At 42.4% G+C, this 27,577-nt stretch overlaps 1 protein-coding gene across 1 annotated transcript in view; it reads right to left on the reverse strand.

Moving 5' to 3' along the window:
• TMEM117 (transmembrane protein 117) overlaps positions 1-27,577 on the reverse strand; it is a 325,750-nt gene that overhangs the window by 94,105 nt on the left and 204,068 nt on the right. The window contains exon 5 of the mRNA XM_084810666.1: positions 19,943-20,040. Coding sequence (XP_084666792.1) covers positions 19,943-20,040 — 98 coding nt within the window. The remainder of the gene's footprint in view (positions 1-19,942; positions 20,041-27,577) is intronic.

Below are 27,577 nucleotides of genomic sequence, written 5' to 3' on the forward strand. Positions count from 1 at the left end.
GAATTGGAACAAGCTTCAAGATAGAATCTGGAGAACTTCAGCAAGCCCAAGTTTTGCTTATTCGCACATCCTCAGCTGTGATGTTTTCTCTAAAGCAGGGGAACCTGTGGCTGTCCAGACGTTGTTGGATCCAATTCCCATCAGTCACAGCCAGCATGGACAATGGTAAGGGATAATGGGAGTTGTAGTCCAGCAACACCTGGGGAGGGGCACAGGCTCACCGCCCCTGCTTTAAAGTCTTAAATGGCCTATGTTTGTATCCTTGGCGACATCTTCTGGACGCTACCTCCACAGGCCCTGACATCTGATGAAGATGTTCTGTCTCATATCCCATCATTTGCTCAAGTAAAAACTGCAAGAACAAGGAGCAGTACCTTCCCAAAGAGATCCACCTGACCTCATGTTCCACCGGCAAGTAAAACAAACACACACACAAACTTTCTTGCTTTTTCTCATTAGTGGGGACAGAAGTTCTGTCACTGCTGAAACTACTATCTAGAAGTGTTATACTGTTGCATCTGCTGCCATTGGTTTTAGTTGATTTTTATTGTATTTTACTTCATTTTTGTTATTGTTTTCCTGTTTTAAGATCTGACTTCTTAAACTTGTACATCACTTTGGGTGCCAAGAGTACAATTTAGAAATGTAAATCAATAAACAGGTGTGGGGGGTCACCCACCCTTACTCAGGTCGCTGTGTAAGGACTAAAACATATAGACAGAAGATGGGTCAATCAACAGCTATTCAGCATGATTGCTAACTGGAAACCCCCTAGTTCAGAAGCTCTAAATCTCTGGGTACCAGATGCTGGGGACATGCAGCATGGGAGGCCTTTGTGCCCTGCTTGTGGGCCTCCTGGAAGCATCTGTTTAGCCCTTGGTGCCATTGACCATGCTGGCCATGCGATTGGCCATATGATGAGTGCTGGAGGGCACCAGGTTAGGGAAGGATGGTTTAGCCATTGTTAGTAAGGTGGTCATTTACGTATCACCAAAAAAGAGGACAAAAGCGGGACACCGATTTGCATAAAGTGTGCATATGCTTATTCATTTGTACAGGTGCAGATTTAGAAATCATTACTAGAATTTAAATAGAAATACAATACATCTCACCTTAGCAGATAAGACTGTGGCCAGGTGACCTGTGCGGTGTGCCTCCTCAGTCCCTGTCTTTAATTGTGGATGGGCAACTTGAAGGTCCCTTGCACTCTCCCTTGTTATGATGCTTTATTTTTAAGCCAGATTTGGATTGGACAGCCCTTTGAATAGAAGACTCTTTCAAACACAGGACTGTCCCCTGACAGCCCTTCAAATAGTGGACTGACCTCTGTAAAGTAGGACACCTGGCCACCCTAATAGGAACTGGATGCAGGAGTAAATGGGCCCTTGCCCTGATCCAGCAGTATACTTCTCATGTGCTTCTGCCTGAAAGTAATTTTGAATTTCACCAACTTTTGCGCACCAGCTGTCCAAGCTGTTGTTTATACAATCACTCCAAAACAAAGTCAAATCAGAAGTCTCTAATTATCCTAGGGATTCCTCCCACCCCCCTCCCATCCCTTTCTCTTTCAGTTTGACTCAAGTAATCTAACACATCAATTGTATATACCAATGCGAGACAAACAAAATGATGGCATTCATTCAAGCAACTCTCCAACTGCAGCCTTCTCCAAATGAGACAGGTATCTTTTGACGATGCTTAAGTTGATCCTTCCTTTCCGAAGAAAGAAAGAAAAACAAAACGGGGCCAGCTTGGGATGTGCTCCTTCTCCATCAGCACGGTAATTCCACACAGCTGACATGCAATATAAATAATTGCTGCTGTTCACATACAAGTGTTGTCCCCACCTCAAAGTCATGAGAGCTGAAAATATCAATGTGGGCTTTTATTATTACGCAGCTCTTGGATGGTGAATATTACCAATTTACCTACACCAACCACAAGGGATAGAAACTTAAAGCATGATACAGTCCATGCCTTACATGTGGCATTGCATCTACACACAGCCCTTACACAAGCACATGTATCTGCAGAAGGGAGACAAGATGATTGTGTGTGTGACAGAGAGGGTGGGGGGAACTAACATGTTCTGGGAGGAAATGCTCCATCAAGAGACTAAATCATCCCCTTGATTTTATTTACTGACTAGCAAAGGGATCTGGCTTCTCATGGTTTGGAATGGCCTTCGGTTAGATACAGCAAAGTTACGCAACTGTCAGAGTTGGCCACATTTTGCCCACCCTGTCTGAATAAATCCTTGACTGCCTGTGCCAGGGTGCACCCCTAGTATGGCGCACCCCTGTTTGTATTATTTGGCCACCTAATGCGAAGAGAAAACTCCCTGGAAAAGACCCTGATGCTGGGAAAGACTGAAGGCAAAAGGAGAAGGGGACGGCAGAGGATGAGATGGCTAGATAGCATCACGGATGCAATGAATATGAACTTGAGCACGCTCCGGGAGAAAGCGCAGGACAGGAAGGCCTGGCGTGCTATGGTCCATGGGGTCACGAAGAGTCGGACACGACTGAACGACTGAACAACAACAACAATAGAATTAGTACATTCAGTGTTGTACTAACATTGAATGTACTAATGAATAAAGGTTCTCTTTACTTGAATGCTAAACCGTGCAGTCCCTCCATCAGGATCTATTTTTGTCTCCTGAAATAGTGATTAAAAATAATAAACTGCTGCTGTATATGTCAGTCAGAATTTATATACATGATGCAACAGGAACAATTCTTCCAAAATGTTTTTGGATCATCCAGTAGTTGCACAGAGGAAAACAGTGAATAAATTAAAACCCAAAATATAAGCCTTAGGCTGATGTGTTTGAACTTCACTGCAAACATTATTCATACACATTTAATTGTTCCATTGAGACTTGGACTGTTTTGGAGAGGTTCCAGACATTATCTCCATTCCATTAGTAAGCCTGTAGTCTGTGTACTCCTAAACCCAAAATGATTGATTTCAGGAATGTCTTACCACTTACAGACCTGAACACTAACTGAAGTTGTGTATAGATTAAAACAAGGGTATGTTTTCAGAAGCCAGCCAAAATCTCTAGAATGTTTTGTGGCAGATGACAAAGTGGCATTTCTAAAGTGCATACACAGACATTTCACTTCCATGAAAAATATTTTCAAGAAATAACAGCTCAACCTAAAATGATGGCTTGCAAAAAGAAAAAAATAACCTCCAAACCCTTTGATAAACAGAAGTTGAAAGAGAAAGACACTTTGAAACATAGGTATACCGTCTTTGAAACGTTAATACCATGTTCCATGTTCTTTTCATCTGTGCTTGCATCTTGTAAATTACTTTGTTTTGGAAAATACTATACATTCTTCACATAAAAAATGAAACTAAATAATCTAAGATACATTTACCAACTAGGGTTTATTCAGTAGAACATGCAAAACACTACTGAAGATCCTGTTTTAATAGAAATTATGTGTGGAATTATCTTATCGGAAAGCTAAAATATTTCTTTAAAAGATTTCCTGAGAAGAATAACAATGGTGCCAGCCCAATTCCAGTTAGACTAACTGAAAATGGATGCTAAGTGAAGCAGTACAAAAATAATAGAAAATACTAAGAAAACAGCATAGAAGACTCATTAGAATGGGTCTGTTGGAACTTTGAGAATTAAGAAGTTTTTGCTTTCCAGCAAAAAGCATATAAAGCTGCATCTTGGTATAAATTTTTAGGAAAGCTGTTCCATAATGTTGGAGCCACAACTGACAAAGTCCTGTTCCATCTATTAATAGTTTCCAGGGGTGGGGCGTAGTCATGTTAGTCTGTTGGAATACTTGGAATACTGTGTACAGATCAGGTCACCACATCTGAAAAGGATATTAGCCTTATTCAGGCATTTTTTTACACTGTATAATCAATGTGTGAGGAGAGGGAGTGCTCCAGCCTCAGCCCCCTCCATTGTCATGTTCATTGCCCTCTACTCATGGAGGGCGACTATCTGAAGAGGAGAGCTTCCTGTATCTGTGGAGGCTCTCCATGTGATTGAGAGCCCTGAGGGTATCTGGAGATTCTCCTCTTCAGATGGCCACCCTCCACGAGTACAGGACAACAAATATGACCACAGAGGAGGTAGCACTAGAGTGCTCCCTCTCCTCACAAGTTGATTATACACAGTAAGAAGAATGCCTGAACAGGGCTGTTGTGGAGCTGAAAAAGGTGTCAAAAAGGACAACCAAAATGATCAGGTATCTGGAACAGCACTGTGGTCAGGCTACAACAACTGGGACTTTTTCGTTTAGAGGGGAAAGCAACCTATGGGAGACATGACAGAATTTGTTTGTTTTAAATCTTGTGAGGTGTGCAGAAACTGGATGGACAGAAGTTGTCTCCCTCTCTCAATATACTAACACTTGGGATCATCCAGTGAAATGGACTGGCAGGTGATTCAACAAAAACAAGTACTTCTTCAAACACAGAGTGTAATTCATGTATGGAATTTGCTGCCACAGGACATGATGGCCACTAGCTTAAAGGGCTTTAAAAGGGTATTAGATAAATTCATGGAAGATGAAGAGCACAATCTTATGCATGCTTAAACAGAAAAAAGTCCTACAGCTCCCAGCATGCCCCAGCCAGCATGGCTGGCAAGCAGGGGAATGCTGGGAGTTGTAGGACATTTTTCTGTCTAAATATGCATAGGACCACACCCTAAATTTATGAATAGTTACTAGACATGTTTGGCTATATGCAGCCACTAGGTTCAGCTGCTGCAGTATGCCTCTGGGTGCCAGTTGCTGGTACTCAGATCAACAACAGGATAGTTCTGGCTTCATGGTTTGTCAGCTTCCCAGAGGCTTGGCTACTGTGGGAAACATGTTGCTGAACTAGCTGGAACTTTGGTCTAATCCAACAGGGCTCTTCATATGTTAGAAGCAGCTGCTTTCTCTTTGTGCCTCCAGCAACTTCCCCTTCCCCTCAGGTTTTGCCATGGAGGAAGTGGAAACCATATTAATTAATCAAGGGTTGCCTCCTCTCTTGTCAGCTTTGTCCTGGTATTTCTATCCACAATGATACACTCAGTGACCTTTGAATAGATAAATAAACAAGAATTGCCACCAATGTAACCTGCTCTCTTCTTTTTGTGGTCTTTATATCTAGATATAAAATATATCTCATTGATTTTCAGTGTTCTACCAGGTTGAATATATTTTTGCTATGTTTACATTCTCTTCTACTACCAGACACTCTGAGCCAAAACAGACATTACTTTATATCTGTTTCTAATAGCTACATCTTTTAAAATTTTTACTCTAGGGGGGATGCAGGGCCCCTGATTCAGATCAGGACAGGACCCTAGCATGGAGGTTCGAGGCTTTTGTCTGCATCAGGCCCTACTCTAGAGTAAAAATGAACAAAAGACACAGCTGCTGGACACAGATTTAACGTAATGTCTGTTTCAGCTCTCTAATGCAGCCCCCTTGGCTCTGAGGCTTCTAGAATATGCCATTTTTTTTGCATGCGATTTTCCTACTTTGCTTTCGACTATTTGTCTCTGTATGTATTGTTTTTACGTACAGTTTCTTCCCACCACTACTTCTTGCACACATAAAGCTACTTCCAACCAGTTCTTGCACACACAAAGGAATGATGGTTGTACTAACACCATCTGCCTTGTTGTAAGAAAACCATCATCTGGAGTAAAGGGATTAGGCTTGTGGAGGAAGAAACAGTATATGTTTGCCAGCAGTCAGATGGCTTGCCTGGAACAGGAGCCCCCCTAGAGCCAAGCCAGAAGAGCAGTGTCCTTTTATAAGTAGGAAAAATAAATCTCCAAAGCCCCATATGAAATATTGGCAGGATTTTTTTTTAAAAGCCAGAAATAACCCTACGCATACTGTAGCAGTTCTAGGATTGTGCTGAAATCAGAGTTGTCTTCTAAAAAAAAAAAAGAAAAAAGCTTCTAAAAACAACACAAAACAAACCCCCAAGAAAAACAGACATTTCTGTTAAGCAGAGAATAATGACCATTTCACACAAGAAAGAAAAAGTATGCACCCAATCACTTCTGAAGTGCGGTGTTCACATTGGGCACATTTGCACGACATGACAACCCATCATGGGTAACAAGCTGCACAATGTGGGCTGTTTTGTGAACAATCCATAGTGTGCGATTTGTGCACCCAACAGATGACTGGGGCTGCCATGGCTTGTTTCCCCCGCTCTTCCCCCTCAGTCTTCTGGGCAGCTTCGTCCGGTATCCCAGAGGACTTGGCAACAGAACCCATCTTGTCTACCACCAAGTTCCTTGTCCCCACACAAGCACACACAATCCTGATTGTGGTCAGAACCTTTTAAAATTATTTTTATTTTTATTTTTTTGCACAAAAACAGGGCCCAGATTAATTTATTTTTTCTAACAATTCCCCAGCTCTGTGGAATGTGTGCAAATGGCCCTTAAAAACACACACTTAAAAATCATATTTTCAGAGTTGCACAAGTGCACAACTCCGAAATATACAGGCTTGCCTTGCCTAGTCCCTTGTATGTTTGAGCTGTCAAACATACAAGGTAACAGGCAAGACTGAACTGTATAGAGACACTGGTTTGACAGCCTCTGACAGTTGACAGGTGGGGAAGAGGGGTGTAGATCACCCCCTTAGCAAGGATATCTCCAGTGTTTTTGGTGTTGCCAGGACCCTTGGGGATGCCCTACTAAGAATTCCCACTTGCCTGAGTCCTTAGCAACAGTTTTTCATATAAAAGTGCATGCTATCCCCTTTTTTGCTCCATTTTGCCTTAGCTATGGCTACATGTGACAAATTTGTCAAAGGACCTGTCAGAGTTTGCCATGGTCAGTGCAAACAGGAGGGAAAAGGGTGTGTGTGTCTAGATCTGTTTGAAACAGAGCCTCTATGCATGGGCATGGAAGGGCATGGCCCAGAAGCACAATCCTACTCCCTCACCCCCCACCCCCATTCATGAATATGTGAGAATTAAGCCCATGAACCTCCCTTCTATGTGGTCTCTTCAGTTCTCTCTTTATAGCTAAGGTATTCTTCATAGCTGGTATTATTCTTCCATGTGCAGAATGAGGCTTCCCCGATTTCCTCTTCTAACCACTGTGCCTCAGCTTGTTTCAAGTCTCCTGAAGGTGCCCTAAGATTTGGGGGATGGGGGATAGTGGCTTGTTGGTCAGTACAGGCAGGAGAAAAATCTCCAAACCCCCTTTGCATGTAGCAAAGGCTCTGTCCATGCTAGCCCAATAGCCTATTATTAAGAGCCTCCATTAAAAAAGTGCATTCAAAAGAATCTCACATTCTGTTTATTTCGGTGAATTCAGAATTAAAATGTGTAGCTCAATTCCATCCACCTAAGGAGAGAAAAAACAACCCTACTAAACCCCAGAAAAACAACACAAAAATTACATTCCTTAAAAGAGAAGGGAAAAAGAGAGGTGGGGAGGAGATGTGCTCTGGAGGCCAACCCATTCGAACTATTTCAAGGAGAAGTTTAATCAACAGCAGGAAGAGGGGGAAGCTTCTGTAATATGCTCAGCCTTAGCCACATGTCTTAGAGTAAGCTACTGCTGCAGGAAGATCTAATGCAATTTAAATGTATGCCAACTCCATTTTAATGCAGTCTTCTGGCAACCCCTTTTTCTGTTCATCACTATCTTTGTAGTCAATGCAATCAAATGTATGTTACATTGTGGCAGAAAAAGTGAATGCTGACAGGCAAAGGGAAAGCTGGAATGCTCAAAAATATTTGCTGTGTTCAGAAGTAACAGTGTTGTGTGGGTGGGGTTTTTTTATTTGGTTTTTTAAACCCTTCCCTTCCTCCTGCCAAAGAGCCAGGTGTCACTCCATTGAAATGCATGGCGATTTGCCCATTAGCAAGAGAAAGGGCTTACACGTGTACCATGGAAACTACTATGCATAAAGCAAGCAAACCATATATTAGAGTCAAGGTCCATCACAAGGCAAGCTAATCCAGTTCATAAGAAAAAGATGTGAGTGCACCATAGCACAATAGGATAGGGAACACTTACAGGCTACTAACAGCATCATTATATGAAAGACCCAGCTGTACCTTTGACTGCATTACAAGAAATAGATTGTATAATCTTCAGCATAAAGCCATGGTATGAATAAAGTACCTTGATCTACACATGTCACGGCTCACATGATATTTGTTGTTCCAATGATTTCAAGGCATCCATTCAAAGATGTCATTTTGGGTTATGGATTTTTAAAGCAGAAGGAAACACGGGACAAAGGAAAGAAAAAGAATGTGTATTAGACAACAAGGAGACCTACACAGCTGCTGTTAACATACTGTGCTTTTCTGGCATTTTAATCCATCTGAGGTTCTATCTATTGCTTTTCCTATTTTCACAATTGTGGGTAGAAAACATATAATTACACACAGCAAATATATGGGCACACTGTTCTCATTATTTCATCTCAGTTACAAAGGAAAATTGAATGCCTTAATATTGCTCAGCTATCAGAAGATTCTTCCAGTACAAAAAAGCTGTATTGATATTTTTTTTTTACAACAGAATATATATTTTAAAGAACTCCCAAGCAAGAACTCTCTAAGCTATCTTTTGTTACATGATATAGGGATACTGAGCATAGATGAGTTTGTTAAAGTACACATAGACCACAGTGTGTGCACGTGTGTGTGCGTGTGTCTTTTGTCGTGATTTGATTTCCCAATATCTCCATAAGTGCATGAACTGAAAAGAGGCTTTGCAGAACTGGGACTGTGAGAGTGCTTCTTTCACTCAGTGACATCAGCTTTCAAAAATCACAGCTCTGTATATTAGGATGAAGCATTTTAAAAGCTATGGGCACTGGGTAAGAAGAGAAAGGAGGGAGAATGGCAGTCACCTCTCTTGTTTCTCTGACTGCAAACTAGGAATGTCGGAGGAATCTGTCCAGGAGGTGGAGGTTGCCGAGCTTTCATCAGCTTGGACCCCCTGGACTTCAGCTCCTTTCCTTGAGTCAGGCCAACTTGCAGATCAGGCCAGCTTGCAGATTTCAAGTTGGGTCAGCTCACAGATTTCTTGATTTGTTTGATTTTTTGTAAACAGAAAGTTATGCAAATTTCCACCATAATTTACTTAATATGCACAAATTGTGGCCATAATTTGCATAATTTGCAGGTGCAATTTGTGCAACTTTCTACTGGGGGGGGGGGAGCCCGACAAAAGTTCCTGGATTTCAGGAAAAGCCCACGGCTCAGCTCATGAATGCACACCGAGCTGGGCAGGCAGTGGGAATCCGTCAGGCCCAAAAAGGACCAGACTTGCAAATGACAGATATCCCTACTGCACACTGAGAGCCACACTAAGCCAGTCCTTCTTAAACCTGCCATTTATCCAGGTAAAGAAAACCAATTAATAAATTTATTATTTATAAATAAATGTGCTGTTTTTACAATAGTCATGCCACCTTCAACATGTTGGGAACTGAAAAGTTGTAACTATTGAAATACAAAAGGCACAAATGGCTGTCTAGAGAATTCTAAATAAGGCTGATGACTTCAGACTCCTTAAAAGTTGGAGTAGGTGCCATCTTGAGTCATGCTGGAAGTCCTGTCACCAGTGGGGACAAAGACCTATTCTCTCAGAACCTGGATGTTTCAGAAAATCTCCACTGGTGAGGTAGTCAGTGAGAGAAATAGGTGCTTAGGAGCTGACTCTTCAGCTAATTGGACTCCTTTAAGAAGATTTGTTTAAAGAAAATAATGTAAATACCAGTTTTACCTGTGACACCCAGGCCAGTCTGGTTAGAGTTCCAAGTTGTCACACTTGATTTGGATTTCAGGAGAAAATACATAGATCCAGTACTTGTGACTGATGGCTTTTCCCTATCATCTAGTTATATGAGCTATCAGTTGTACTCCTTTCCATCCTGGTTAGTAAAAGTCAACTGGAAGACACTACTCCCTTGGTGGGATGAAGCTATCAATGCCTTGCTCTGAGAAGGTTCAGCACCAGGCATATTTTAAATATACTGCTTTGGGGCCCTGCTCAGGAAACCAGTTTCCAACTTCTACATGAAAAGGATGTAGTACAATAGGTGCACATACATCAGATTTCCTTCACCCTGTCCACAATAAGAGAACAACCAGCTCTTGCCCTTTCCAGAAATGGCAGCACCAAGGATGGTCCCTGTTATCCTGGGGTTCTGGAGCTACTGTTCCTGGTTGGAGTAATCATTGCCATTTCCCAGTGCTGATTACTATTCACACATTTGGCCTAACAGCAATCAGTGCAGGTATCAGGGCAGCCAGTATCTGGTTAGCGGATGTGTACCATGCTGAATCAGCATGCTTGTCACCCACGGAAGGAATAGCCAAGATTCCAGGTCCAGTCCCCAGTATATTCAGGCAAAGGATGTGAGGTACCAGGGCTTGGAAAACCTTCTACCTGAGCACCTGAGAAAGCTGCTGCCAGTCAGAGAAGACAATAGTGAAGATAGGCTAATGGTCTGACTCAGTACAAGGCAGTTTCCTCTGTTCAGAATATTTGGTTCCATGGAGAATAAAGATGTTTTGAAATGTTCAAATACTTTGGACTTTACTCTGTGACTGTACCTAGAGATTAACACGCTGCCTAGCAGATCTTTAAGAATCTTTTGATACCTCTGATTAGAAGTGGTATGCATAAGAACCATGCTGGATCAAACCAAGGGTCCATCTTGTCCAACATTCTGTTCACACAGTGGCCAACCAGACAGCTATGGGAAACCCCCAAATAGGACATGAGTGCAACAGCAGCCTCCTGCCTGTATTCCCCAGCAACTGGTGTACATAGACATGCTGCCGGCTGGAGGTAGCATATAGCCATCAGGACTAGTGGCCATTGACAGCCTTATCCTCCATGAATTTGTGAATTCTCTTCTTTCTGTTCTGCCAGTATTGGATATACTTTTGGTAGGAACTTGAGAAAGGGCCTTCTCAGTGGCTGTGCTGAGATTTTGGAACTTCCTACCAAGGGATACTTGTCTTGCCTCCCCTTGTTGATGGCCTTCTGCCAGCAGGCAAAAGCCTTTTTATTTAAACAGGATCTTGTTGAGTTGATGTTTGTTTCTCTGCTGCTCTGTGTTTTAATCTGTATTTTTTAATTTAATTACTTTTGAATGGCTGCCACTTTGGGCATGAAAGTTCACCTGTTGCTGAGGGTTTTTTTAATTGGTTGGGTGCCATTTATTTCTTTTATTGTTTTCAACTGTGCTTTTAATTTATTTATTTTTATGATTGTTTTAATTGCGTTTTCATTTTAATCTTGGTTTTATTTTTGTTAGCCACCTTGAGTGCCATTTTTTGGTGGAGAAGTGAGATATAAATCAAATACATACATACATACATACATTTTAAACACTTGTCTGCTTTTATCTGCTTTTTAAATGGCTTTATTGTGTTGTTGTTGTTGATGATGATGATATTAATATCCCACATTTCAGGATATTAATCCTTCCAAGGCAGCTTACAACTGACATAAAGATATATTAACAAAATCACAATAAACAATATGAAATCTAACAACTTGTACGGATCCTTTCTACAGGATATTTGGTGGTAATGATGCTGTGACCCTTTCCTTTGTGTGAGGAAAGGGTGAGGAGTGCAACTGCGACAGAGGCCTAACACGGTCTTTTGCCTCCCTCCCTCTCCTGGCTGGAATCCGTCTCAAAGGGCAGCCCTGTGGGGTGAAGGAGGGGCAGTCCAGCTGGAGCAGGCTCTGATGTGGTCTTTCACCTGCCTGTGTCCCTCTGTCTTCTGGGATACTTCCCACTGGGCAGATCGTGGTAGATGGCTGTGTGGGTAGAGGAACAAGTCCAGCTGGAGCAGGCTCTGACATGGTCTTTGCCTGCCTGCTTGCTTCTCTCTTCTGGCATATTTTCCTCAGGGCAGATGGTGGTAATAGCCCTGTGGGGGGAGCAACAGCCCACCTGGAGCAGTTGCCTGAGGTGGTCTCCTGCTTCCATCTCTTTCCTATGCCGACTAGGGTTTTTTTGTTTTTAAATTGTGGATTTTGCTGTTGTTAGATACCTTGAACATTTTTATGGAGAGGTGGGTTATAAACATAACAAATACATAAACAAATAAGCAGTGGATATCACAGCATAAGGGCCTGGTGGATATTTTCAGGACTATCCTTAAATGTATTCATTTATTTCTACCATGGAGTTCCTAAAGGATGGTGATGGCTAATTGTCTGTCATCTCCCTGGGACCTTGTCAGTGTTGGTTTCACATACTTTCATTTTATCTCTCTTCTCATTCAACATGCGTACAAAATTGCTTAATTATGCATATAAAAATGCTTTACATTTCAACATTTTTGAGAGACATCAAGCTTTCTATCTCAAGGGAAATCTTTGTCATCATACTGTGCACAAAACCATGCTTTCAAATAAAAAAAATCACACACTGAGACATGTTTAACAAAAAGTTGTATAAATATAAAATATGTAAATTATGTTGTCTGCTGAAGTAACGTTGATCAATGCCTTTGAATAAGCAATATCAATTTCCCCTTCTTCTTTGAGCAATATTTAACACTTGCTGAAGCAAATTAAATTGCCAAAATGGAGGCTAGAAGCAAGTTACTCTTCAAAGCATGTGGGTAGAAAACTATTGATAGTGAAACACATGTGGCTATGTGAACTGAGGTGCCTGGGAATTTGGAATAATGGATTGTGCAGATTTGCATCATACAAAATTGCTCCTTGCTAGTTCTTCACAACTAGCTTGTTCAAATCAACTTTTCAGTCAAATGTCTTAGGCCATTGTGAAAAAGACCTCTTTTTCAAATGGGGTTCATTTGTGTCCAGATATGGAAAAGGCACTGTTGTTTCCCCACGCTTCTTCACTGGATTTCCAAAGTCCCTAAAGGGCAGTATCCAACACTGGTAGTTTACCACCACTAAACACATTGCACTAGCAGAAACAAATGCTAGTGCAATGGCAAGCTAGTGATTGCAAGTGCGACCCCAGAAACTAGCCTAAATTAGCACTTCCAGAATGGGATGAGTCAGTGGAGCTCCCCTCTGTGCTATCTTCCTGTTGTGCTAGTGTTCATTTCTTCTACTGCTACGGTGGTGTTGAATACTGCCCTTGTTGTATGTTGGCCTAATCAGTGGGTCTATTTGCCACCAATCAGAGATAGGTTTCTGGCTACGGTTTGGTTAATCTACTAGTTAGGACCTTGTGAAGGTTTGAGGCCTACAGAGGCAAAACGAAAAAGGTCAGACCTAGAGGCACGGAGTTTTTTTGTTGGGAGGGGATATCCCTGAGAAAAGTAGTTTCAGTTCTTCGATTAAGTTTCATTTTCATTTCCCCAGTTAAGTTTCATTTCTTCAGGTTTGAAACAGTACTTTTGGTTTTGAGGGAGGAGGGTATAAAAAAGAAAAAGGCAGAAAGACCAGAGAGAAGAAGACCAGAGAGAGAGGAAGGCCAGACCATGAAGAGAAAGCAGGAAGAAGCAGCCTGGAAAAGTCTAAGTGCTCCTAGGGTAGAGGAACTTGCATTTTTGCAACCTTTATTTTCTCTTAATGCCTTTTGTGTCGCTCAGCTCTAGTCTGTAAATACCTTTAGTTGTAATTTGCTTGCTTTAATTTACCAGTAAACTGTTCTAGTTAAAACTCAGGTGTCTGGAGTGTCAATCACTCCACATCTACAGCCTAAACCCAACATTATTGGGAAGGGGGAGTTTAAAAGAAGGAAGGTGGGACTCTTAAGGAGGCAAGAGATCCTTACGGAGTTTCTCAGGGGGTCTAGGTCATAGGGGGAACCCTGACAGACCAATTTTTTATTAACCCAAACAGCTTCCATAAAGTCTGTACGATACAGGATTGGGTATGAAATAGCTGTGAGAAATGGCTGAGTTTTAAGACAGAGAAAGGATATCTAGGGTGTAATCATATGTATGTTTAGACAGAAAAAAGTCCTACAACTCCCAGCATTCCCATGCTGGCTGGGGAATGTTGGGAGTTGTTGGACTTTTTTCTGTCTAAACATGGATACAATTGCACCCTTAAGTAGGGAGGTCAGAGAATTCCGTGACGGATCTCGGTGAGGCCGAATGCAAGTGCATTCGGCCCCCCGAAATCCATCGTGGAACGAAGCCCCCGCCTCCCCCAACCCATAAAAGTTGGGCAGCACGAAGCCCCCACCCCACGAAAATAGCGCGAAACGGAGCACTTACCTGCTCCCGTCGGCACCAACTTGCGAATGACGGCCGCAGGGCGCCCGCCATTCACTTCCTCTTTCATGCCATGATAGGCTACGTAAATACATAAGTACCCTATCACGGCTAACGCAGGGACGCCTTTTGCGTCCCTGCAGAGGCCGTGATAGGCTACGTAAGTATTTACGTAGCTTATCACGGCAGGCTAAAAAATAAATAAAAACGTGTATGCAAATGGCGGCGGCTACGGCCACCGCCGTTTGCGTTCCTTATTTTTGGCCGTCTTAGTCTACGTAAATATTTATGTAGACTATTACGGCCAAAATAAATTGGAACACAAATAGCGTAGCAGGCGCTATTTGCGTTCCCCTGTATTTTCGCCGTAATAGTCTACGTAAATATTTACGTAGACTAAGACGGCCAAAAATAAGGAACGCAAATGGCGGCGGCTGTAGCTGCCGCCATTTGCATATGCAGTTTTTTGGTTTTTGTTTTTACCCAGAGCCCTCCACGGCCAGAAATCCGGCTGCGGATGGCTCTGGCCTGGGCCTGGCCAGCTGCTCCGTGGAGCCGATGTGGAGCACAGCCGGCCGGTCGAGGATTCCGGGGGGGAGGAATGGAGCGCCTCCCCCCCCATTGAGGATTCCGGGGGGAGGGATGGAGCACCTCCCCCCCCACCGCGAAGCAGATCTGTGAAACGGTAAGTGACTTTCGTACATCCCTACCCTTAAGCAGTAGTCTCAGTCAATACGCTTAAGGACAATACACTTAGATCAGGCATGGGGATCCTCCAGCCCACGGGGATTCCCATCCAGCCTGCAAACTTCTTCTGCTGTTATCAGTGGTAAGAGTATTCAAGGGGGCAATCCTATGCATGTTTATACAGAAAGAAAGTCCTACAACTCCAAGCATCCCTGGCTGAGGGATGCTGGAAGTTGTGGGACTTTTTTCTGTATAAACATGCATAGGATTGCGCCCTAAGGGTATCTGAGCTATCCTTTGCAGGCATGAACATTATTGCACTGGGGCTTACTCCTGAGTGGACATGCATTTGATTGAGCTGTGTTTTTTATGTTTGGTGGGAAACTGTCCAAATTGGTAAACATTACATCTGACCTAACCACTTTGCTTTATCTATCCTTGGCCACACCCTGTGTTCTCAGTCCACCCATTCCTGGATTATGGCTCCTGAGATCCTTCCCAAATCAGAAGTTGACCTGTGCTTTAGACACTAAAGTCCATTCATATGTCACTTACTATAGCAAATTTATACATTGAGTAGTCTACAGGTGTGAACAATGTAATATCAGAGGAAATCATTTATAAAACACTGCAACTGGGCAGGGTGAACTCAGACATTGGAAATATCTGAGCAGTATCCAACTAGTGCTTATAATTCCCACCCTGCCCCCACCTCATCCCTACACCTATGTGGGTGGGTGGATGGATGGATGGATGGATGGATGGATAGACAGACAGACAGACATCCCACATTAGGACAGAACTTCATGAACCTGCTGAAGTGGAGTCCAATCCATGAAAGCATATGTCATACATTTGTTTGTCTTTATAGGAACATAGGAAGCTGCCTTATAATGCATCAGACAATTGGTCTGTCTAGCCCAGTATTGTTGGCAGTAACTGGCAGTGTTTCCAGTGGAGGTTTTTCCTGCCCTTCCCTGAGATGCCAGGGATCAAACCTGGGACTTTCTGCATGTAAGCAGGTGCTCTACCGCAGAGCTATAGACCCCCACTCAGATACCACAAGACTTTCTAATAATTTTAATGTTATTAATTTGTCCTTCTCCATTTCCCCTCTGCTTATTAGAATAGTCAAATTGGCTGTTACTGAATTCCTGACATGCAGTCCATAAATAATGTCATTATTTAATGAGCAGTGTTGCCTAGGGCAATTTTATTTCATTGCCCACAGCTAAAAATAAAGGCACTTATGTTGGCCTTTTTATTTTAAAAATCCCAATTAGACCAACTTTTTCAGGATGAAAAGAGGTATTTCTTATACTTTACCTAATTTAATATTCAAATGTGTGTTGCAAAGTATTTCAAAGTAAGAAGAGGTTTACAAGACTTTATATCTTGCTAAAGCAAAGCAAAAGAGTAACTGATTCAGCTGAAGAAATTAGGGGATATAAATTGTGATGTAAACAGTTCTTCCTTAAGGCAGACATGAAAAGATAATACTGACTAAGGCTGTAATCCTATACCCACTTACCTGGGAGTAAGCCCCAATGAACTCAATGGAACTTAGTTCTGAGTAGAAATGTATAGGATTGCACTGTTAATTATGTAAAATGGCAGGAAATGTGCTAATTACTGCATGTATACTGGTGGCCAAGAACCGGAAAAAACAACTACCACCATCAATAGAGAAATATTTGGCACAGAATGTTAATGTACAAGATAACATATTATAAAAAGTATTGGGAAGGACAGCAAAGCAAAAAAGGACTTTTTGGAATGTTAGAAGAAATGTGTTTATTACTGGAATGAGAAACCTAATTATCAGAATGTGGAAAGAGATACATTAGAGGTAGTTTGACTTTATGAAAATTATTATTCATGTGTGGACTTAAGAGATCTGGAAGTCTGAATGATATAGTTAATGGGGCTATGCACACTTCACTGAAAATTAGTTACAGCTGCTTTTTTGTAAATGACTATGGGTAGTTCATACCCTTTTCTAAAAGTATACTTGAAGATTTTTGTTTCAGATGCAACATTTCACAAGGGAAATTCTCAGAAAGATCTGTAGGGTACTTCTGAACTAGACTGGGAAACCACCAAACAATCAGCAGTCAGGAAAAGGAGGTGAGGCCAGGGGAATGGGACATGACCATTTGGGGAACCACAGAGGCTGGATTGGGACCCCATGAGGATTTGCCCTCCAAGGCCTGAGGTTCAACAACCTTGCTCTAGGATAACAACACTGAACAACACTGCATGATGATTCTGTGCAAGAACAATGCAGAACTGTAAACTACGCTCTCAGCATCAGCCTGACTCCCAACGTGCAAGATTCAAAATGAACTACACTGCAGTGTTGTTGCAAGTCACTTGTTTACAACCACAGGAACATGGGGACAGCAGCCCACATCACGTCGGCAGTGTTATATTTAAAATATTTAGGGAGCAATCCTATGGCCGCTAGTCAGTAGCTAGACGGCCATAGGATATCTGGTTTTCTGGGAACTGACCCCAGAGCCTGCGTTCCGAGGTCAGTTCCTGGAGAACTGGCCTCCCCCCACTTCTGCGCTGCCTCAGAGGCAGTGCGGAACAGCCCCGTGATCCACGCTCGCAAGAGGAGCATGGAGCAGCCAAAATGGGGCATTCCTGGAGGGCGTTCCAGGGCGAGGAGGGCGGAAATGCCTGTACGACACATCCAATGTGTCGTACAGCAGCCTCCTCCCCCACTCTGCCCTCCCATGGCTAGACAGCGGCAATCAGCTGTCTAGCCAAAAATGCAAGGCAGGAGAAATGCAGAGGGAATGATCCCCTCCATGCTTCTCCTGCCCTGTATTGGATAGGAGGTCGCCTCCGAGTTCGGAGGTGGCCGCCTATCCCTGTAGGATTGCTTCCTTAAAATCTCAAAACTGCTTAAATATTCAACAACTACCGTTTGTATGGGGATGGATACACTTGTGCCCAATCACATTAAAACCATGGATTTCTGTTTATTTGCATTTATTTTTATGTTTATTTATCAAAATGTTTTAACATATATACATACCTTTAAACATGTTTATATTTTACAAAGTTTGAGGAGTCGCTATTGTCTTGCTCTTTTTCTCTTATTGTTTGGTTTTTTAAAATGTGTGTTCCCAACAACACACCCACCTTCTGTAAATTGAAACCATATCCACCCACCCTTTTTGAAAGGAAAATGCACATGCACACTGGAGAGTAGGGGATGAGATCTTCTTAAAATATACGTAACAAACAGAAAAAAGTACGCTGCTCTAGAAAAACTTTGGGAATGCCAGAAACATATGATAATAATCTACTGTGGTTGGAGAGGTACTGAACTAAAGGGCCCCCACCCAGCAAATTCCCCTTTAGTGACTGCTTCAACTGAACTATTATAATGCTTGTCTTTGGATTTTATGAGGGATGTGCTTCATTTTGGGATGAATGGAAAACAGAACCGATGGGCTTAATTCTGCAGAATATCCATTTATCCCAAAATGACTGCTGGGGGTACAAATGGGACTCCCTTTGGAACTGCCATTCATAGGTAGCGGGCCTTACTTTCTCTGGAGGCAGAGGCAGGAGCTGTCTTTGGTTTCTTTTCTATTCTTTGTTTAATAGTATGTTTTGTCATCACTGGAGGCAGTGGCAGTAGGGATGTATGAATTCCCCACCATCTGTTCCAGTGAGGAATCCACGGGGTGGGGTGGGGGGGAGGTGATCTGTTCCTCCCCCCTGGGATCCTCGTGGAGCGGCTCCACTCCGCAAGGATTCCACAGAGCCGAGGGCTACTTACCTGAATCAACCGGAGCCATTCACCTCCGCGCCGATCGCCTTAAAAAAAAAAAAAAAGGCAATTGGCAGGATGTGCCCATAGACTTATATGCAAAATAGAGCCATGAATCTTGTGCATAAGCCTATGGACACATAGACTTATACACAAGATTCATGGCTCTATTTTGCATATAAGTCTATGGGGACATCCTGCCGATCGCCTTTTTTTTTTTTTTAAGGCGATCAGTACGAAGGCAAAGGGCTCCCGGTGCAACAAGCAGCCATGCCGTCCCACGCAGAATCCTCCAGGAGGGGAGGTAAGTGGGGCCGATCTGCCGTGGATTCCTGAGACCAGATTCCAAAGAATCCGGCCTCATTTGAATCCGCGGCAGATTTCTCTAACGTCCCTAAGTGGCAGTAACAACTAGCTACTATTGGCAACCACCATTTTGTTTTTCCCAGAATGCCCCATTTGTTGCATTGTTCTTGAGTTGGCATTCACTGGGAGGACTGTTATTCTGCCAGCAAGGGCCACCACTTTTTTTGTAGAGGCTGCCATGTTGCTTTTCCCATAATGCCATAGACTGATGCAGCACCCAGTACATTATGGGAAAAAGAAAAGGGGGAGGCACCAAGAGCAGCTGCTGAAGTCAGGTCCTCCCACTGCTACCAGCAGCAAAACATAGTAAAAGAAAAGAAAGTCAGAGACAAATATGAGTGCAAAAATGACATAAATGGCAACAAATGCACACCAAAACAAATGCTGTTTTTTCAGAATAAAATACAAGCCAAACAAGGATTCCAGTAAGAAGAGAAAGAAGAGAACAATAATGAATAATATCCTGAAACAGTTTTTTTTTCATTCACACAGCCCTCATGTCAATTTTTATAATAATGATGACCTGCTGGGACAGACTGAATCCAAGCTGTGATCATTTTGACTCAGATGCATAAATTAATTAGAAACATTATTTGGGCTTCTGGTACTGGATGTGCATATTGTGTAGGAAAATCACAGAATTGTGTATACTTTTAGTTCCTGATTATATCTTCCTGATTATATGTATATCTTCATTTCTACCATGTTTAAAATGTTTTATTATTTTTGCTGGATAGACAGATACAATGTTGCATTTTGTTTTAGATGACAGTTACAATTTAGAGTAAATCACTTAGTAAGTAAGCCATTTAAAGAGTTCACAACAATAGATTTGGATTGCATGTTCTGTACTAGTGCGCAGTCAAACATTCTCAGTAATTGAACTGTGTTGTCTCCTACCAGAATAAAATGATCCTGATGTTGCCCCTTTTCCAGAAAGCTCTAGCAGACTTTCCCCAGTCAGGATAAGGCTTGTCCTGAAGCATCATATCTGTGACCTGGAGTGAAGGGAGAGAGACACTAATTCAAGCTGGTGTGGGCCAGGCTAGGGAAAAACATTTGGATTATGAAGTTTGTCCATGATTTCAGATGAGTTCAAGGTTCATAACTTCACATGGGAAGAGTCCCAATCCACAGGGCAATACCAAACACACAATTATGCAAGCCGATCTTATGCATTTTTATCCAGAAGTAAGTCCTACTGAGTTCAACGGTGCTTACTCACAAAGAAGTGTGCATAGGATAGCTACAGGCTCATTTCCACTATGTGTGGTTTCCACACCTGCAAAAGAGGGAATCCTACATTTATTTTTTAGCAACATGCCTCCATATGCCACATACACAAAACATGACTTCACATATGTTTTTGTTGGAACTGTAAATGGAGTTCCATTTGGCATGGGGTAGAGTTATGAAGATAAGTAAAAAAGAAGATAAGTCAAACTGTATGTGAAACAATCCCTAGAAGGCAAGTCAATGGGCATGAACATCAGTGAAACATGAGTTTGTTGTCACCTGTTTGTTGTACAACAGTTGTACAATTTTGAATGGATGACCTCTTGAGAAAGGATTCTTAGCTGTATGGACCACTGGTTTGGCAAAATTAGCAGGCTTGATTACCACTTGGCTACATTTGTCATTGAGCACAGCAACACAACAGAAGAGTGTCATGCAATGAACAGAGACAAAAAAGAAAAGAATCAATGGGTGCAAAATAGAATTTAATGAAAGAACAGTGTTTTCTTTCATTTTGCACCTACTGATTCTATACTTTTTGATCTCCACAGATATCCAAATGGGACCACAGATTTACCTGTGAGAAGACCTCGGTGTGCAGAGAGAACCTTTTCAGTTCCCTTTCCTACATTCCTTTGAAATTTCCTACAAATGAGATCATAATCCCTGCACCTGTATGGCATTACATAAAAGCTGTGGCCATATTTGCATTTGCAGAGAAACTAAAAATCCTGCTACTCTGGCTAGAATGATCAAGTATAGGTCTTATTTCCAATACCAGTAATGTTACTAGAGTAAGCATCCCCTAGGGCAGTGGTTCTTAATGTTTAATCCACTACTGCCCATCAAGTACACAACATTATCATCAAATTCCTCCCTAGCCACAAGACATAAAAACAGCATTGGTGCCAATTGGAGCTTGGTTTTTGGAGCCTAACTGAAGTGTGGGGAATGGAGGATTTGTGGTGATTGTGGTACTGCAATCCCAATAAATATCCTTTCTGTGTGACTGTAATTAAATAAAGAAAATCCAATGATGTGATTGCAACTATGCCATTAAATGTAGTTAGGCTTTTACACACGTAGACCCAGATTTCTCTGCCACAGTTTACAACTTCAGTACCATGGACAGTACTTCCCTTTCACAATGGATTTTCTGACCTCTCATTTCATTCCCATCCTCATAGGACAAAGACTAATTTTGAGAAGAAACACTGTGGTCAAAGAGGGAGGTGGGAGAATTTTGGGTTGGGAGCTCTCGGCCAGTCATGTGTATCGAAGAGACTAATATTACCTTGCCTATTCTTGGAGTTTTCAATAACTAAATGCAAACAGGGATGGAAATGAGAGGAACAGATTCACTGACAATTCTTGGGGGGGCTGTTCCTCTGGACTGGCAGATTTATCATCTGTATCTGCAGCTCTTTCCATCAACGGGACTATATCATCAACTGCCAGGGACCAGAATACTATGAAGAAGGCTCTGTAGAACATTGGAAGAGTTGCTTCTGGGACTGGCATCTTGACCATCAGCTGGGACTATGTCATCAACTGCTAGAAGCCAGAAGGGACTGCCATAAACACTTCCTTGCATGCCTAATGTATCGTATCATTTGGAGGACTGCAGTGGTAAGACACTTCAGGAGTAAATCTTAGCCCAAAACTGGAGCATAAATACTGTATAATTGATGAATAAAGAATGTATATTAATTTGGTTAACTGGATACTTTGGGGTTGTTTAGCCATCCAGCTTATAGAAAGCATTGTTGGATCAAAGGGGGAGTATATAGACATTACTCCAGCTAAGTTATTCTATATTCTCTGTTTAACAGCTCTATATTTGACAGTAACATGCATTCGTAATTCCTTCATTGTAGGCATGAGTCGTGCTCTGAAAAGCTTTTTTAGGTTTACACAAGGATTTGTGAGCATGCTCTAGGACTTATGCTTTGTTTTCCAATATAGCTGCTTCTCATACTGCAGCACTGGGAGTTGCTTCTGTACTTGCTCTTAAGTTCCAGACACAGCTTGTCAGGCAACAGAGAGGGCTGCATTTGGAAAGGGAGGGCTCACTAAATCTGCAGTGCACATAATGTTTGCAACGTGGACTTCCCATGTGGATGCCTAGTAATAAGCTCTAATGGCTTCTGTAAAGCTTTTCAAAAGGGGTGGGCAACACATGGCCTACAGGCCACATGCACCCCTCTCCCCCCAAAAGTCTGGGGTGCTGCCAAATTGCTGCCCAAATGCTTCCTTGCCTGCAATACAAAAAGCAGCTGCCAAAGTAGCCACCATTACTTTTAAACATATTTCATCCAGCCCCTCCCCCGCTTCCCTATCTCCACTGCAGAATCACTGCTGCTTTACCACAGAAAAGTGGCCAGCAATCTTACCTCTCTCCTAAAATCTCTATATCCAGTTCAATAGTCAGCTCTATGGTGCAGGAGGGTGACAGAGTGTCCTCCTGCATCATAAAGCCCTGTAAGAGCAGACCACAGCATCTCACAGGCTTCAAGCAGCAGAGAGGTAAGATGGTGGCTTGCTCTTTCTGAGGAGGATGAGGAGGAGTGGGGGATTCTGTGTTTGCATATATTTGCTTTATGTGTGCATGGGTGTGGATATGTGTGTGGCCGCCTACTGACAATCCAAAACCCTCAGGGCCAAAGAGCAGGTGCCGACCCCTGCTTTACAAGCTTTATGCAAACAGAGACTGGCACATTAACTTCAATGGGGCAAATGAGAATAGTCCTCTGAGGGTACATAGGCATGGCCATGGCTCAATGGTAGAGCATATGCTTTGAATGAAGAAGGTCCCAAGTTCAATCCCTGGCATCTCCAGGCAGGGCTGGGAAAAGAGTCCTGTACAAAACTCTGGAGAGCCGCTGGCAGTCAGTGTTACCAGTACTAGGCTAGATTAAGGATGGGTGGATTTCCTACCTGCTGCTCCAGTGGGGAATCCGCTCTTGGGGGGAGGCAATCCATCCCGTTCCCCAGAATCTTCACCGGCTGGCTCCACTCCATGGCAATTCTGCATGTCCACCAGCCAGCTCCGGAGCGCCAACAATACAGCCGCCGTTGCCGTGCCGTATTGCTGGCTGAGGCTGATCTGAATGCAAATGGCATCCATTATGCCATTTGCGGCCACAAAGCCCTTAGACTAAGCTAAATGCAGCCATAAATGGCTACATTTAGCTTAAACTAAGGGCTTTACAGCCGCAAATGCTACGCCATTTGCGTCTGCTACGCCATTTGCGTCTGCTACGCCATTTGCGTCCGTGGTTTTTCTCGCGATAGGCTGGCCTTTAGAATCTGGCCTCATTGGGGTCCATGGCAGATTCCTCTGCCATCCCTAGGCTAGACCGACTAACGGTCTGACTCACTATAAGGCAAGAACCTCTGTCCTCTGCTTATACACCACTCCACATGGTGGATTAGAAGGCATGTCATAGCCAACATATACATCTCCTCAAGGGTAGCTTTCAATCAACTAAACTGAAGTCCCCAAGTGGGGGAGACCCAGGTGGGCAGAGCCCAGGCTGGCAGTTCTCTCCAATCTGTTCTTTAACATTAAGGGAGTGGTAGATGGCACAAAAAGAAATCAACACAATGCAAAATTGTTCACGATTTGCCCTCTGCTGCTATTGGACTCAAACAGCCTGAAACAGAACATGTCTGTTAACAGATCGTAAGTCATTGAGAGTTTTATGAGCTCCGGATTAATAATTCATCAAATTATTAATATATGCTTAAATACTATAGTGATTTGAACAATTTTTTCCCATCCAACAAAACAGTGGGGGCTTACAATCCTTGGGCAGCTAGAATTTTAAAAATTAGAAGATTAGCAGATTTATCTGCAGGTTTGATCTGTCTTGATTGCAAAAAAGTTTTGGTCTTATTATTTTAGTTTTTAAGTATTATGTTTATAACCCTGAATTATGGCCCAGAAGCCTGGGCTACATAATGCTCATTCATTTGCAATTTTAGAACAAGTTCTCCCTTAACAAATGGCTTTTGAACATCCCAAGGATCAGGGTAATCAAATATGTTTAGCTAATATTGATTTCTCTTTTTCTTTCTTTTCTTCTTACTAACCATAACTTAGGTAGAGACTAACAGATGGCCTGTTTAAATATGAGCATTAAAAATGAGACCAGCATTTTCATACCCCCCACCCAAATATCTTATAAGAGAACAGTGTGTGGGTTTCATCTTCTTTCTGTCTGCTTAATTCTTGCTGGCATCAAGAGCAGAAAGCAGATCACAGTTGGCATATGGCCTTCAGTATGTAAGATTCTCAGGCTTCGCTTCCTTGGACTGCAGCGTTGAGTGCCAAGCCAGGATTTCTCTTGATGCTGTTCTGATTATTTTTAAAAAATATTTTTATACTGCCTTTCAAGGTGAAGCCTCCTCAAGGCAGTTGACAAGGGAAAAATTATAAAACAATAAAATACAGTGAACTAAAATAGCAACATAAAACATTTCAAAAATGGTGACAGTAAAAATAAAGATTTAAAAATAAAAATAAAAATTCCATTCATTGAAAAGCAGACTAGAACATCCAGGTCCTTGAGCCAGTCAGAGAGGGAGTCACACACACTTCCTGTAGTGGGGGATTCCATAAGAATGGGGCCACCTCAGAAAAAGGCCCCATCTCTTGTGTCCACAAACAATTCACCACATAAAACTCTCCATGTAACTGGATTTAAAGGTTCTATCATCATGCTGGGTTGTATGAATGCACCCCAAATGGATTAACTATCCCATTCTATATTCAAAGGGTGCTTCTACATAGCAGATATGAAGCAGAGGGCAATGCATACCTATTTCACTCTCCCCTCCCGGTCACCATATGATCATAAGAAGAGCCCAAAGGCCTATCTAGCAGAGCATCCTGTTTCCCACTGTGAACCTTTCTGGATGAAAGGTTCAAATTAATAGGTAGGTCCAAAAAATTATAAACTTAGTCTGGCCTGTTGCCATAGTGGGACATGTGTGAATGCCTATATTATATATTAATATATTGCCAAGTTTCTTCCTAGGTTTGGCATATTAACAAATATTTGGAAACACACTTTATGATGAAGGTATAACCTTTAAACATGTAACTCACTCCACTTAGTATTGCTGATCCCTTGGCAAGTCCCACTGATATGATTACAGACTGCAACGCAGCAAGCCTTGGTGGATTGTGCCCTCTGTTCCAGGAATGCATTGAACAGTAATAAGCATTTGCAAGAAGTGAGTTTATTGCTGGTTGAATTTTATTCAATTTTCAAAGTGTTGTCTCCGAGGCACTTTCTGGAAATTACTTATTATACATGCTAGAAGGATGCAATCTGCTTCTGAATGATCAATTATTTCAACTGTGTGCTTTATAAGAATGATGTTCAAGCAGGCGATATTATCTGAGAGGAGAAAAAAATAGGAAACTCCCCCATACATACACGTGCACACAGAAGAACAAGCATTGATCTTTTTCATCTCATAGCTCAAGCATTTATTTTAAGTCCTGTCATCAGATCAATGCCAGGTCACTTGCAGTTAAATTGGCCTAAGTAAAGGTAGTCATTAAAGGGATGCATTCAATAAAGAAAAAATCCAATTACCTTTTGCATTAGAGGAATCAAATTCATTTTCTGGTGGTTGTCAAGGACAGTCATTGTGGATGCTGGTACATCAAAGAAGGTACTTGACATTGTCACAGCATACCTAACAGAGTCTTGTTTGGTCAAAAAACTTGTTGTCATTGTCATGCCAACAATGTTTTATGGTTTCCATGTTGGCAAACAAACAAACAAACCCACACTTTTTTTTTTTAATACAGTAAGGGCACAATCCTATGGTCACTAGTCAGAGGCTAGACGGCCATAGGATAGGTCAGTTCCCTGAGAACCAAGCTTTGCCCTCTCCCATGCTGCCTCTTAGGTAGTGCGGAATGGCCCTGAGCTCCACGCTTGGGGGCGTGCCAGGGCGGGGAAGTCAGAAATCTGGTATGACACATCCAATGTGTCATCTGGCTGCCACTTCCCAAGCTCTGATTTCCCACAGCTAGACAACCGAAATTGGCACCCACAAATGCAGGGTGGCTGAAACGTGGAAGTGATGACCCCCTCCGCACTTCTCCTGCCCTGCATTGGATAGGTGGTCGCCTCTGAGTTTGGGGGTGGCCGCCTATCCCAGTAGGATTGCTCCCTAAGTTTATTAACTCTAGGTGTCCATTCAAAAGAGCATTTTTGAATGATCTGCACCTGATATTCATATGACGTCTGTCAGGAGATCATCCATATTGAAATATTTGACCTTTCACTGTTCACATTCTGCTTGTTCGGGTATTTTTCCAAAGCATAAAAGCTTGTACTTCATTGTACTTCTTCCCGGCCACTGTCCTGCCCACCTTCCACAATGTTCAGAGAAGGGCTGTGCACAGAGCCCCTGTTTCACTTTGGATGCTGCTTCGGACCTTCTGAAGTGGCCCTGCTTTGCTTTGGACCAATTCAGACCCCACCCACTTTGCTTCGGATTCAGATCCGAAGCGAGATTCAGATATCCGAATCATTTGGATATGACGTTTTCCAATTGACTTGCATTGGAAAATAGAAACGGCCATACATTTTTCAGTTTTCATGATACATACATGACATTTGGGGATCTGTTGGCCCCCATGGAGGGAATTCCACCTGCCAAATTTCAGACAGTTTCCAGTAGTTCTTGTGCTATGTGGAGTTAAAATTTGATTTTTCACCAAAAACTCTCAAAGCAAAGAGCTATAACTTGTCACTGTTTCCACAGAACTGCATGAAATTTGGGGAACTGTCAACCCCCATGGAGAAAATCCCATATGCCAAATGTCAGACAGTTTGGCCCAGTAGTTTGTGTGCTATGCACAGGTAAAATGTGCTGCTCTCAGAAAATCAAACCAAAGAACTTAAAGGGATACTCAGACAAGTTAGCTATTGAAGCAGTGATTAGGAGGAGGTCACTATCCCTAATCTCTGCTGTAGGTTTCTTTGAAGTGCAGTACCCCTCTCCCCTTTCCCATTCAGCTTCACAGTGGATGACCTCAGGCTCTCTTTGGCTGAATTTGGATTATACATTCCCTGGGAAAACAGGCTGGAGTAGTTTTTTCTGCTAATCTGCTTTTTTTAGCAAACACAAAATGAATATGTAATATTCATTTTATATTTTAATAATAAAAATATGAGCCATACCACACCTGCCAAATTTCAGACAGTTTTTAATTTAAAAAAATGATGCAAGTGAACCAAAGGAATTGATGTGCACTTTGCTACACTCTCA

Source organism: Heloderma suspectum, chromosome 7 (assembly GCF_057233095.1).
Source record: "Heloderma suspectum isolate Gila_16-S chromosome 7, 16-S_ref, whole genome shotgun sequence".
In the NCBI taxonomy this organism is placed as follows: Eukaryota; Metazoa; Chordata; class Lepidosauria; order Squamata; family Helodermatidae; genus Heloderma; species Heloderma suspectum.